At 46.4% G+C, this 14,711-nt stretch overlaps 1 protein-coding gene across 1 annotated transcript in view; it reads left to right on the forward strand.

Moving 5' to 3' along the window:
• The window catches only part of Slc22a16 (solute carrier family 22 member 16), a 34,454-nt gene extending 20,661 nt beyond the window's left edge, over nucleotides 1–13,793 (forward strand). Inside the window, exons 6-8 of the mRNA XM_021174548.2 lie at nucleotides 1,703–1,812; nucleotides 5,080–5,179; nucleotides 13,224–13,793. Coding sequence (XP_021030207.1) covers nucleotides 1,703–1,812; nucleotides 5,080–5,179; nucleotides 13,224–13,628 — 615 coding nt within the window. The 3' untranslated portion in view covers nucleotides 13,629–13,793. The remainder of the gene's footprint in view (nucleotides 1–1,702; nucleotides 1,813–5,079; nucleotides 5,180–13,223) is intronic.
• The last annotated feature ends 918 nt before the right edge of the window (nucleotides 13,794–14,711 follow it).

Here is a 14,711-nt window from a genome sequence, read left to right on the forward strand (position 1 = left end):
CTTCTTAATGAGACGTGCCGCTCTACACCCCAGAAGCAGTAGTTACCTCCCTTGCTGTATTTTGGTGAACCATGGCACATATAATTATGGAGTTTCAAAGACACCCCACCTGAATGCTACCTGAGCCTGCATTTTAATCCTAATTTGGGAATGGTGGCTCCTATAGCTATACCTTAGAATAGTTTGTGTCATTTTCTTCAACTATTACCTTCATTAAATGATAGTGTGCCAAGTTTAGAGCAAAGCAGGTTAACTTTTGCATATTGCATGAAAGTTAATTTATGTTATAAGTGGCATCCTTTAATGGTAATGCTACCAAATTATCAGGGCTGGTGAACCAAATGTTTCACGATACTGAATTTCCAAATCACTGACTGTGTGATTGGCACACAGCATGAATAAAACTACTCAGGGCAGAGCAGTCTATGCCAGTCTGAGAAATGTTTATCCACGACTTTTAAAAGGTAGTTGAGTTGGCTTGATGATGGCTCCTTTTGGATCTAGCAGAATCGTAAGAACTTTACATTTTTTAGTAGGAGAGAAGGAAGAAAAGTGGCTGCTGGAAACTTCTAGAGATAGAGCAGCAACTCACAATGTCAAATATATTCCCTTAAATAAAACTCCTCCTCAAAGATAGTGTCAACATAGTGAAAGTAATTATGACTATTACTATTGTTATTATTTTATTCACACTACCTGGGGCTGGACCTGGAGCTCAGTGGTTTGTGTTTGCCTGGCGCGGGGAGGCTGAGCATTCAGTCTCTAGCATTGGAAAAACAGAAACAAGGTAGGACACCCAGTTCACTTAGCAAACACTGACGTGATAACAGCGACACTAGCAGTTTTAAGAGGTACCCCCAAAACCTTATGATTTAACAGAATGTGCTGTATGCGCAGAGAGGGTGGAGTGATGGTTGTCTAGCTAGAGTGAGAGGCTCCCAGGGCCGCCATTATTATTTTTCTATTATTGTATTTTATATGTAAAGATGTTTGCCTGGGGCTATTGCTGTATACCATGTGCATGCCTGGCGTGCTGGGAGCCTAGAAGAGGGTGTCTGATCCCCAGGAAGTGGAGGACACATTCATACTGTGTGCAGATGCTGGTAACCCCAGTCCAGGTCCTCTGCAAGAGCATCGAGTGGTCTAACCCACTGAGGCACTTGCTATCCACCTCCTGGAGGAGGGCAAGGGAGGAGACAGCAGAGTGTGGAAGGTTCTCGTGAGCTACCTCAGGGTGGAGCACTTTAGAGACCGCAGACAGTGGGTTGGGGACACTGGCAGGTTTTCAGAGATGTGTCAACGAACAAACAGAAATAGTAGACACTTTTACAGGATTGTGTTTAGAGACAGTTTATAAACCTGACTTACTCTCCCCAAATACCGCTTTGCTTTGAGGGCTCCTTTCAGTCTGTCAGTGACTGGTGCAGGCAACTGCTTAGGGGAGCGTCACTCAGCCCCAGATGGTCATCCTGACAGGCTGACAGGCTTCTGGAGTTAGGGGAGGACACATTGGAAACTCTCCCCCTAAATCCCACAAAGACAGAAAGCTTTTGCAACCCCTGAGTAAAGTTTACAAAACAAATGCAGACAGAAAATTTAAAACTCTGTTCTCACACATGCCCGTAGAATAAGGAAGTTTTAAGTAATTTTAATGATTTAATATTTTCCTTTTTGCATGTATGTGCATGACTCCCCGCCCCAGGATTACAAGACTGCGAAAAGGATGGCAGCTTTAGTTGTCAAGAGCGTTATAAGTTCCGTGTTTGCCTTTATTTATCTTTATACGGCGGAGCTGTATCCAACAACCGTAAGGTAAGAATTCTTATTTTTCTGTTGGATTTCTGTTACTTGCATGTCACTTCATCATATTTGGTCTTTAAATACAAATGCGGTCTTTCCATGGATGGTCCCCAGATCTCTGAGATACGGGAAAATTCCATGATGGTGATAATTTTGACTTTAAGCCACTGTTGTCTCAGTGTAGATGTGGGTTTCTCTTCTTCCTTCCAGGTCACCCAGATTATTTGTGTGTGTGTGTGTGTGTGTGTGTGTGTGTGTGTGTGTGTGTGTGAATCTAACAAACATGCCTTCCGTACTCCTCAAAATGATTCTGTTGAGGTTGGTACCATGGTCTCCAGGCTAGAGATTATAGAGCTGAGCCTCAAATGAGATTAGGTTCAAAGAACTCAGATCTCCATTATTTGGTTTTTCTTCCCGTTCAGTGGAAATGTGCAGAACACTCATGGAAAAAAATCTGGGCATCATAAGGGATGGGCTGCTTGCCCAGAACTCAGGAACAGAGGGAAAAGCATTGAGGGCGGGGCTTCTGGGAGTTCGGTCAGACAGTGCTCAGCAGCTGACAGGATGGAGTGCAGATTGTATAAGGGGTCATTGGGGATACTGTGTCTGTCACACAACACAGAGGGAGCTCATTTACTTGTCAGCTCAGGCTGGCACCCCGATGGAGCTGCAGAGAAGAGAATGCTCTGTAAAATGGGGCACGTGGCCTGCTGTGGCCTCTGGGTGCCTCTGAGTACTTGGATGGATTTCTGTCCAGTCCAGTTCTGCCCCAGAACTGTGGGCTCCCCTAGTTCCAGATCTATTCACAGCATACATATCTGCTGAGAAAATGCATAGTGTATGCAAAAGGATGGCTATCCGACTAAACCATGTCGGTTGGCATTGCCATCATGTACATGATGGTATTTGTAAGACCAGTTTTTATTTAGTTGGTTGGTTTACAGCCACAGGTACATGTCCTCGAAAATAAGCCAGATGGGAAAGAAGAAAGGAAAGGAAAGAAGGAGGGAAGGAAATGGCAGGGTGCTGGGAGGAAGGGAAGAAGGGAAGAAAAAGGGAGGAAGCGGGAGGAGAGCCCAGCACACGACTATTTAATACACAGCATCTAGAACACATTCCGTAGGCTTCCTGAACATCTGAAGATCTGCTGATGTGTGAATTCTTCCTCCAAGGAGCATCAAGCTTTAATAACTGAGTTACTTACAAATGTGTACGACCTAGAAAAGATAAAGTACAGACAGAGCTTTACACTGTAGCCTACGGTGGGCTTAAACTTGTAGCGATCCTCCTGCTTCAGCTTCCTCCCCAAAATGCTAGGACTACAAATATGAACAGCCACGCCCAGGAGTACCCATGATTCAAAAGACTCACATTAAAAGCTGTCTTGGTTGGGCTGGTGATGCGACAGTGACAGGGCATCTGTGCGAAGCTTGCCCACAGTGACATGCTTCCTCTAGCAAGGCTCCATCTCCCAGCGATGCCAGACCTTCCCGAACTGTCACCGCTGGAGATCAAGTGTTAAAACCCGTGAGCCTTTAGGAGACATTTCCTAATGAAACCACAACATTCCTCCCCTGACCCCAAAAGGCTCAAGGCCAACTCATGATGAAAATGCAGTTAGTCCAACTTGAAAGGCCCCTGCAGTTTTTTAACACTCCCAACACCACGGCAAGGATCCCGCTGCATGGTACCGATTTCTGTATTAGTTTCATTTCTGTTGCTATGATAAAAATCTCCCAACAAAGTAAATTTTAAGAGTGAAAGGGTTTGTTTTGGTTTATAATTTGTGGGGTGAGGTAGGCTGGGAGGAAGGAGCATGAAAACTGGCCGGCCCTTTTCCATCAGCAAAGGAAGTGGGGCCAGGCTATAACACCTCAAAGCCTACCTACCCCAGTGACAAATTTCCTCTAGGGAGGCTCTACCTCTCTCTCTGTCTCTCTCTCTCTCTCTCTGTCTCTCTCTCTGTCTCTCTCTCTCTCTCTGTCTCTCTCTCTCTCTGTCTCTGTCTCTCTGTCTCTCTCTCTCTCTTTTCTTTTTTTGGTTTTGCGAGACAGGGTTTCTCTGTGTAGCCCTGGCTGTCCTGGAACTCACTCTGTAGATCAGGCTGGCCTCAAACTCAGAAATCTGCCTGCCTCTGCCTCCCAAGTGCTGGGATTAAAGGCATGCGCCACCACTGCCCAGCGAGGCTCTACCTCTTTAGGGCTCCAGAACCTTTGAAAACAGTGCTACCAGCTGGGAACCAGGTGTTAAAATCCACGAGCCTAGGGGCATTGGGGAGGGTGTATTTCACATTCAAACCACAGCTCCCAGCATGCCTGAGAATCTGGGTTTGACATGAAGTACTGAACAGAACTCATATCAGGTGACTTAGTGTGTTAAGCCTGAAAATTTCGAGAAGACCAAATCCATGATTGTTCAATTAGAGCAAGCTTCATTTAATACTGGTCAGGAAGACAGACAGTGGCCAGGTCCATTCCTGGGTTCCCAGTGAATGACACTCAATTAGGTTAGCCAGGTGCTCATAAAGGCAGAACCCACAAGGCTACGGTATTTCCCCTCTGTCATTCAAGGGGGACCAAGCTTCCATTCTGATACATTTCCTGCCTGTGTACATTTGCCTACATGTGATCAAGGATCCTGTGCAGTTGGGGCCAGCAAACTTGTTTACTGAAGTGGAGGCTTTGTGACTTGTTATCTTCCATGAACAACAGCCCCCAGCATTCCAGGAAGGGCGTACAGGCTAACCTTAGCCCTTACATTCCTCCCTTGAGTTGTATCCTGAGTCAAGTCCTTGACTCTGTGGCGGGTACCTGTACAGTAGCTCTTACAACTGCAGGTTATAACTCTAGCTCCAGGGGATCCAACACCTGGACACATGTGGTACGTGTGTACACACTCACACACACACACACACAATCCAAAACAAAAAGTTAAAATAAGTCTTAAAGACATTGCTTGACATTAATAGAACAGTCCATAGACAAGTATTTTGTTCTCCGAAATTCCCATACCCTACCCTAAACAAACCTACCCGATCCTTGTTATTAAGCTGGATCCTTGTTATTAAGCTTGCTGTAAACACAAGAGCCTCATTTAAACAGTAGATTGATGTCGGCTTACGCCTTGCTTATGTGCATGCTCATATATACAGCTGTCTCATACAATGAAGGTAGAATCCGTTGGCCACTTATTTGATTGAGTGTGGGTCCAACCCTCCGCACCCTCTGCTTTGCTCATTCCTGGTAGTTGCCTGTGTATTAACTCTCCTGGTGTTTTCAGGTGCTTGGCTGTAGGGAGCAGCAACATGGTGTCCCACGTTTCAAGCATCTTCATCCCATTCACCAGTCACTTCTCCAAAGTCTGGATCTTCCTGCCGCAGGTCCTTACCGCTTCCTAGACACGGGGGTTGTGTGTGTGGGGGGTGGGGGGTGTGTGTGGGGATGTTAGCTGGCAGGCAGCACAACCAATGTTGCTGCTTCTTTCCTTCCTTCTGTTCTCTCTCTCTCTCTCTCTCTCTCTCTCTCTCTCTCTCTCTCTCTCTCTCCCTCCCTCCCTCCCTCCCTCCCTCCCTCCCTTCCTTCCTTCCTTCCTTCCTTGGAAGGCCACTATAATCACTGTATAATAGAGGTCTGTAGAAACAGGCTAGCTCACCAGAGGGTAAGTAGGGAGGTGCGGGTGGTTTTGTTGCCCACTGACTGCCTTCAGCAGTGCCCCCCCCCCCAGTTACTATCCATTTTATTCCACCCTTAACCAGCAGCCACCAGCAGTGCAGCAGGGGTCTACCCAGTGTCACCTCTTAGGCTTCTGTCCCACCACCTAGCTCTGCCCTTGCCTCTGCACTTCCATAGTGGGTATGCTGCTCTGGGGAAAGTTTGGGGGTTGCCTGCTCCCTCAGAGTCTGTGGTGCCCTGAGGGCCTTTCTTTCCTTTGAGTTCTCCTGGTCCTGGCAACGTGAGCTGTTGGCTTGGGTTTGGAAAGTGGAGCAGTTTCGCTCAGTAGCATGGAAGGACTGAGAGGCCGGGAGGGTGGGTGGATCACCTGGCTTTGGGAGGAGGAAGACAGGGATGGTAGCATGTGACACTTGGGATCCTCAGCACAATCGCCTTCCTCCTCCAAACCCTCCCTGTGGAGTTGTTCCTCTATGCTTCTTGTTCTCTCTTAATGCTCACTTCTCTTCTGACTGCTGCTTTTTTTTTTCAAGATTTCAATGTGCCCCTCCTCCATCTCTTTCAACTCTCAAATGTGTCTTACAACTAGGTTCCTGGCTATTCTTTCTAGACATCTTTGGAGCTTGTAAGTGATTTGGAGACCATCTTCTTCTTGCCTCCCACTTTTAGCCAAGTCAATGACTTCAAGCACAACACGTGGACACAACATCTTCTTCATCCCAGGGTTCTTTTCTACTTCACTTCACATCTGTTGTCACAGCTCTCATTGTCCTGAAGAGCTCCCTTCTTATTGCTTGAATACTAATACATTTGTGTATGTGTGTGCAGGTTCATGTGTGTGCATGTATGTGTGTGCAGAGGCCAGAGGTCAACCTCAGGCACTCCTCAGGAGCCACCCATCTTTGAGGTAGGATTGCTTATATTGACCTGGCAATTACCAAGTCCTCTAGGGTGGATGAACAGCCAGCACCGAGGGATCTACCCATCTCTGTCTCCACGATGCTGGGATGGCAAACATGCACTACCACTAGCCTTTTTGTGTGGGTTCTGAGGAGTGAATTGATGTCTTCATGCTGTGTAGATAACATTTTATTGACCAAACTTACTCTTCAACACCATGCCAATATATTTTTTGTAGAATATACTAACATAACCTCAGGAGAAACCAAAGTTTTGAGTCCCACCAATATCTTGTAGACATAAGTGGAAAGCAAATTACTCTTTGGGAATCATTGGCCTGAAGGAGTAACTCCCACACCCCAGGAACAAATGCTCAGCAAAGTCTGCCTCTTTGGGGTACCAGAGCCCAGCTTCTTTCATCAGTTGGTTTAGGTTGAGAAATAGCTGTCGTCAGTGTGACTTGCTTTTCTCCCACTCTGGACACATTGGCAAGTGCTCTTGGTTGGGGGTTTTAACTTTTTCAAAGCTAGGTTCTTAAACACTTTAACCTCTCTTCTAGTATACCACCCACCAGAGGTAGTGGAAAAGAAAGGATATGGGGGAAGTGGACCTGTTTAGAAATGGTTCTTTGGAGCAAATCCTATCTGTGTTGTCAGGAAATCAACAACGGCAGCCCGATTCACTCACAAACACTTCCGGGTATACCAGCAGTCTAGTTTGTTAGAGTTGGGATAGAAAACATGAATCAGCAGTAGTGACACAACAGCAGGAACAGCCAGGCCTCAGCTGAATTGGCATGAGTCAGCAGGAGGGACCAGGGCCAACAGGAATGCCAGAAGTTCTCAGCTCTGCCTCTCTTGCCAAAGCAAAGGCTCAAGACCAAGAAGTGTTAGCTATGCAAGCAAGCCCAGTCCAGCCTCCATCACTGTCACTGTCCCCTGAGTCCTGTGTATACTCCCTCCAAACATCTCATGTCCTCCATGGGTCTTGCCTCAGCACATGAGTCTGTTGAAGTGACAAGAAGCCACAACATGCCACCACAAGTTTTTGGTGCGTTTCTCTCTGTGGAGTCCCAACAAATGGAGCTCAACTACACAATGTAAGGTAGACCAATACATGTGTGTCATTAGCAAAGACTCCTTTATCATATGTTTTGTCACATGCTTACTTTAGTGAAACATCCTTTCACCTGTGACTGCTTCATTGAATGTTCCTCCACGAGTCTGCCTTAGCCTTTCACCTGTCAGCTTCATGAGTCAGCTTCAGCAAAATGTTCCTTTACATGTCTTCTTTAGCAAAATATCCTTTCACGTGTGTCCACTTCAGGAAAACACGCCTTCACATGTTTGCCCAAGCAAAACACCATCCAACACAACTGAGTTTCCAAAGGACCTTTAAGTTTCTATAAAGGAGGCAAGTTATCTCCAAGCTCCAAACTGTTACGCCAAGTGAAAAGTAAATCATGAAGATGATCAGATGACTCAAGTGAAATTGGTTATTCTTGCTAATAACTGCCTAGTGCTGAAGAAAAGAGAATTACGTGGTGTGCCTTGGTGGCCCAACCTGATGTGGTACAGGAAACATTACAATGCACCCAGCTCTTATTGACCCAATTATTTTGAAATCATCGATAGCTTGCTGGAACAGACAGAAATAAAGTTAGCTCCGCAAATTTAACTTGGGAGAACTTGTTTATAGGAAAAGAAAGAATATGGGCATGCAGAAGTCAGAGGTTGACCTCAAAGATGCACACAGAAGGAGTTCGGGGAAAATCCGCCACCCATTTTAAGGCAGGGAATTTTGTGAAATTTTCTCCTTTGAACTAGCACTTTATTTTTTTTCTTTTGGAGAGGGAAGAAGGAAGAGAGGGAAGGAGGGAGGGTGGCAGAGATCACAGAGATCAAAATGTTCTTTAAAGCAAGGAGCAAAACTCACAAAAAGAAGACAGACAAATCCATAAAAGCAAACTACTATAAATTCACACAAAAAGTCGTAGGGAAGGATATTTGCCAAGTGTTTTAAGGGCTATAGAATAAAAAGGATCTTTTATTTAACAGATACCTAAGGGGGCTTAGTTTTAAGCGCTTTCAGATGTTGTTGTTACAATTATTATTATTATTTTTGTTTTTTTCGAGACAGGGCTTCTCTGTGTGGCCCTAGCTGTCCTGGAACCCACTTGGTAGACCAAGCTGACCTTGAACTCAGAAATCCGCCTGCCTCTGCCTCCCAAGTGCTGGGATTAAAGACGTGCACCACCATGCCCAGCATTATTATTATTTGTAGAAAACAGATACTGCTGTTTCCTCTTGTACAAGCAAGAAAAGAGACCTGCAGAAAATAATTATTAGCAAAAGTCTCACACCTTAAAATCAACAGAATGTGGTTTGAATAAGAATGCCCCCTCACCCCCTCAGTAGACTCACCAGGGAGTGGCACTATTTGAAAGGATCAGGAGTTGTGACCTTGTTGGAGGAAGTGTGTTTTTGGGGTTGGGCTTTGAGCTTTCAAAAGCTCAAGCCAGTCTCATTGTCTTACTCTTCCTGCTGCCTGCATGTCCAGATGTAGAACTCTCCACTGCTTCTCTAGCACCATGTCTACCTGTGTGTTACCATGCTCCCCACCATGATGATAATGGACTGAACCTCTGAAACTCTAAGCCAGCCCCAATTAAATGTGTTCTCTTATAAAAGTTTTTGTTGTCACAGTGTCTCTTTACCATGCAGTGGAACAGTGACTAAGGTAGAAGTTGGTATCAGGGACTGGGGTTTTGCTGTGACAGGCCTGACCATGCTGCTTGTGGACTTTGGATTAGGAAAGCCGTTGAAGCTTTGAGCAGAGTTTAGTGGGTCATACTAGGAAGAGTGTGGAAGACAGTGGTGCTGAGAGCAAGTGAGATTACAGTGGCCTAGCTTCAGAGGTTTCAGAGGGATAGAAAATTAGTAAGTGGCCTAGAAATCATTCCTGTGATATTTTGGCAAAGAATGTGGCTACCTGAGGCTACATTGAATGAAGAGTTTTGGATTAATGGTGTTGGCAGAAGAGATTTTGAGGCAGCCTAGTATTTACTGTGCCACATGGTTATTAGTGGCAAGTCTTATACAGATTTATAATGAAAAGGAGCAAACTGGACAAGAAAAAAAAAACCCCAAATTACAGTTTGAGGAGAAAAGGAACATCAGGAAGTGTAATGGAGCTGAGCTCTGTGCTGGTGGAGATAAACAGATCGAAGAAAAGCCTGATGCTAAGTGGAAAAAGGGAATGGTACCCTCAGGGCAAGGCCCCACCTAGCTGAGCTTCCAACTGGTGAAAAAGAATTAATCAAAAGTTTAAGCAGTGAAGCTGATGAAAATGTATTTGAAGTTCCAGCTCCAGCAAACAGCTGGAATTTGTCAGCTTAGGCCACACTGGAGCCAAGGACACAAGAAGGGGTCTGTGGACTCTCCCTCTACAGCCAAGGAAAGCCACTGAGTTCAGGCATGTGTTAGGAGTGTCCCTGCATGGAGGCCCAGAGAGGCCGTTGTGTGGAGCTATGAAGATGAAGCCTGAGTTGCTTTGGAGACCCCAAGAAGTTGGAGATGCCAGAGCCATGGGAAAGCTCTGCCAAGGAGAGCTGCAGACTGGGTGTGCGACCAGCCCGAGAGAGAGAAACTTGGTCAGTCAACAAAGTGAGAAGGAGGTGGAGATCTGAAGAGCGCTTTGACATCAGACATAGAGATACCGAATTTGGAATTTGCCCTGCTGGTTTTCAGTCTTGCCTTGGTACCCTGCTAGGTGAAAAAGCAGGAATGAAAGGGGAAGTCTGTATCCTAAGACTTGCAGGCATCAGGGAGGGGAGAAGAGCTAACACTGACAGCCAGAGAGATGGCTGGAGCATGGGGCATGAGAGTGGGCTGCTAAGGTCAGAGAGGCTTCCTGCAGGGAGGGACCTTTTGTCTGTATACAGAGTCCAGGAAGAGTTAGCCAGGCGGACGCAGACTTCATGCACAGGGAATGGAAAAACAGAGGTTCAGAGGGAAAAGGGACACTGGATACAGGCACTGCGGCTACTAACTGTTGCATAGAGCCTGGGACGATGGCAGAGAGCCCAGAAGATAATTAATGTTCAAGCTACAGGCGGGAAGGTCATATCCACAATCCCTGGTGGCCCTTGATGGCCTGTTGGGTGTCTGAGGCCAGAAAAAGTCACTGGAAGGACTGGAGAGATCCAATGTGACTATGATGCAGGTGGGATACTTACAAGATGTCCAGGATGAGACCCTAAGGTGGGTGTTCCTGCGTAGCTGGAGCTCAGAGATGCAGATCTAGGGGACCTAAGAGCAGAGCCCCTGGAGCAACAATGTTAAGGTGGAATGAGGGGGATGAGGTGGAGACTGAAGGGCCGGCAGGAGTGAGTGGCTAAGCTCCACAGGTCACATCACAGGGGCACAGCAATTAGGATAGAGCAGGACAGGAACTTGTCCCCCTTGTGCCTGGGAAGAGCAACTTTGGGGTGGGGGAGCTGTCAAGTCGTAGAGGGGCAGGTCCAGGAATGCTGGGAAAGGGGATGGACACAAGGACACCTAAGGATAGGATGGGCAAGGGGACTCAAACACATGTCCTGCTTGATAATATATATCACAGCGGGAGTGGCAAAACCTTGAAAACATGTTCATCATGAGACAGTAATGACAGCTAGTGTGTATTCACTTTTCATCATGAGCCAGGCACTGGTCTCAGCCTCAACTACACCACCACCTCAGTAGTCCCTGTAGGCAGGTATTAAATACCCTTTGTGCATGTGCCATGAGCGCATTCGCATGAGTGTATCCAGTATGTGTGGATGTGTAGAGGCCAGAGGTTGGTACCATGGTTCTTCCTCAGCTATTCTCTCCACTTTAAAGACATCATTGGTACGTGTTGTGTGAAGTGTGCATGTGGGTATGAGCGCCACAGCTTGTGTGCAGAGGTCAGAGGATCACTCTGTAGTGCCTTTATGCGCATCCTGTCTTTATGGGCTTCCACCTTTCTTTATGTATAGTGTTCTGGGGGTTGGGCTCATGTTGTCAGACTTGCTCAGCAAACACCTTTACTTGCTGATCCATCCTTCTGGCCCTCCACATTATATTTGAGGCAGGGTCTCTCCCTGAAATGGAGCTTGCTGACTTGTCAGACAATGCTCCAGGGATCCAGCTGCCTCCGTTTCCCCAGTGCTGCGGTGATGGGTGCATGCTGCTCTATCTGGCCTTTCATGTAGGAGCTGGGGATCTGAACTCAAGTCCTTACGCTTGTGTAGTAGACACCTTACTGATTGAGCCATTTCCCCCAGCACCAATAGGTGCCATTCTTAGTTCCATCTTATAGATAAGGAATCTGAGGACATTAAATAACTCATACAAGATCCAAGAGGGGCCAAGTAGCCAGAACTCAGGCAGAGTGGATATATATATGATAATGGCTTAAGACTGGTTTTTATTGAGGAAGACAGATACCAGGAAGAAAAAAAGTGAGTTGTGGGAAGGACAGAGGACTACTGGGGACAGTGACAAAGATGGCTGAAGGGTAAGTGGGACCAGAGAGTCTTCCCAGAAGGGAGGGATTTGCCTGCCTAGCAGGGCAGAGGTCTGCTGTGGTGTTTTTGAGGTTTGTAGGCTGAGGAGAGCTGGTCAGAGTGGTAGGATGAAGAAGTGGGGACTTGTCTACTACCTGGCTGGCAATTATTGCCACACGGCATGGTAAGGATCCCAATATTCTGGAGGCTGAGGTAGGAGGATTGTGAATTTGTGGTTAGCCTAAGCTGCATAGTGAGATCTTATGAGCTTTTATAGGAAATGAGATCCACAGGTCTTCGCCATGCCACACAGCAATGAATTCTCACTGTCTTTGTTTCCCTTAATTTCTGTAGGTTCCAACTCATTGGAAGTTTCATTTATTTGTTCCTCTTCCCCATCATTAACGGATATGATGGCTACAAAGATTCCATTTTTATGATAGAGATCCATTTTGGTATCCACCAGTCCTTTGTCTCTGACTCCAGTCCCTGGAAGATAAGTTCCCAGGTCCCCCACACCCTCCCTCCTCGACTCATCTACTTTCCACTCAGAAATGTAAAGCCATGATCATCTCGTTGTTTATGTTACAACAGACTGCATGCTGGCTCTGTAACCTGCCTATGCAGGCTTTCAGGTCACCTTGACTACCTAATCTTGGCAGAGCAAAACATCTCTTGGCTTCCTTGGGCAGATGTTCAAGGTCTTAATGGTTTTCAGCTTTAAAAATCCCTCCCTCACTCCCCTTCTCATGGCAATCTTCAGCTTGGCCCAGAGATTGTTGTCCTGCTAGCAGTAATCAATAAATCCTTTACTTATAGTTGGATTGAGTCTGTGATCTTGTCCCAGGGGTCAGAGACTCCATGACACTGGATGGTGCAGTGTACTAGTTCCTGACGAGTGTTCAGGGTTGACTTAACTCGAGCCTGGCTTCTGTAGATTCTGGCATCTAGAATAAGATGCAAGACTCCCCCACCCCCGCGCTCATCCCCTTTGCCATAGTTCCCAGGGCAGAGTTTGCAAGGGAAGTAATGCAAGCAGGAGCTGGCTCTTCCTCTCCTCCAGATGCTTCTCAGTGGTTTGTGAATGAATGAATGGAGATTAAGCTCCAAAGACGCTAAAGTGACCTCCCAGCCTAGCACAGGCACCTAAAGACCTCAGCAAACACATTAACATCTAATGTCAGTCCCAACTCTGTTGCTCTCTGAATAAGGTCCAGTACTTCTTATTCTCTGAAAGTCACATTTCTTTTTTTTTTTGGGTGTGTAACTGTTATTACTATTTATTTATTTATTTATTTATTTATTTATTTATTTAACATACCGTCTAGATTTTATTTGGGATCCTGGCCATACTGAGTGGATTGTTGTCATTGAAGCTTCCAGAAACCCAGAACACAGCAATGAAATCTACTTGGGAGACGACTGAAGAGCAGGTGCCAGAAAACAAGGATAGTTTAGGTGAAGGCCCTCCTGATATTTTTGAGAGATGGGACTCAGGCAGAGCCCTTTCTTTTGCTGAGAGGTGGGGTTTAAGCAGAGCCTCTCCTGATGCTGAGAAGTGGGGTTCAGGCAGAGTCCCTCCTGAGACTGAGAGGGGTGCTTCAGGCAGAGCTTCTCTTGAAGATGAGGGTGGGGGTTCAGGCAGAGCCCCTCCTGAAAAGAACACTGAGATGGAAAATGAGATAGAAGACATGGAAGTGAGTAACCTGGGGGATTCTGATGGTGATAAATAAATGTCTTCCATGGTGCCCAGCACCCGGGATGTTGGCATCAGTCACTTTGTGTTAGAGAGGTGTTATTCTTCCTTTCTACACGTTACTTATGTATCTGCATAAAAAATGTGAGAAAGTATTAAACAATTGTTTTGTAAAAGTAAATGAAATAAAACCAGTATGTGTTGGAGAATGGTTTTGTGCACTGTGTATTCAGATGCTGATTTCTTTGCCCAGGGATTTGGTTACAGTACAGACAGTGGGGTTGTCTTGACTGCTAAATCATCTCCTGCATCAATGTTGTATAAAGACTGCTCCCCAATTTTCTCTGTTTTGTTAATAAAAAGCTAATCGGTCTATGACTGCGCAGAGAAGGCAGGACCAGGACCAGGGTCCCAGGAAGAGAGAAGTAGGAGGACTATGGGGAAAGAGAAGAGGTAGAGAGACCATGTGGAGAGCTGGGGTTGAGGCAGAGGGTCCAGGAGGAGTCATGATGAGCATGTCACCAAGGGATTCGCCATGAGGACACACATGGAACAGAACAAGCCAGGTGAGACTCAGATTGAAGGTAAAGGGCCATGTGAGTGGGAAACAGGCAGCTGAGAGGGTTAGCGTAGATGAATATCTGCTAGTCATAGTGCTTAAAGCTTGTTAATCATAGGGCTCTGTGTCAAGTATTTGGGAGCTAAAATGAGTTAGAACAGGAACAGACAAGCCTTACATCCTTAATTACTGTGTTTATTTGGCACCCAACATGGGGGCATAGAATCCAAGCCTGGTGAAAGGCAAGAGAACAAGCACTCCCCAGGAACAGAGCAGGTTCCTAGATAGATACAGGACCTGCCAAGGGATGAACTCCTGTGCCTGAAGATTAGCACTAGCACCCAGGAGGCAGCGACTTGTAATGATTTCCTAGCAACAGCTCTGGGACAAGCCTGCCTTCAGCACATACTAGCATCCCAGATTCATGTGCAGCTCTAAGGTTAGACACGAGCTAACACAGCTGGTGGGTTCCAGAGGTGCACTGCGTTTCTCCCAAAGCATCTGTGCAAAGTGGGAAAAGCCTGCTGATGGGGAGGGGCCAGGCATCGGGAGAGCAGTGCC

The sequence above is a fragment of the Mus caroli genome, unplaced genomic scaffold, assembly GCF_978045245.1.
Source record: "Mus caroli unplaced genomic scaffold, Mus_caroli_1 scaffold_9, whole genome shotgun sequence".
In the NCBI taxonomy this organism is placed as follows: domain Eukaryota; kingdom Metazoa; phylum Chordata; class Mammalia; order Rodentia; family Muridae; genus Mus; species Mus caroli.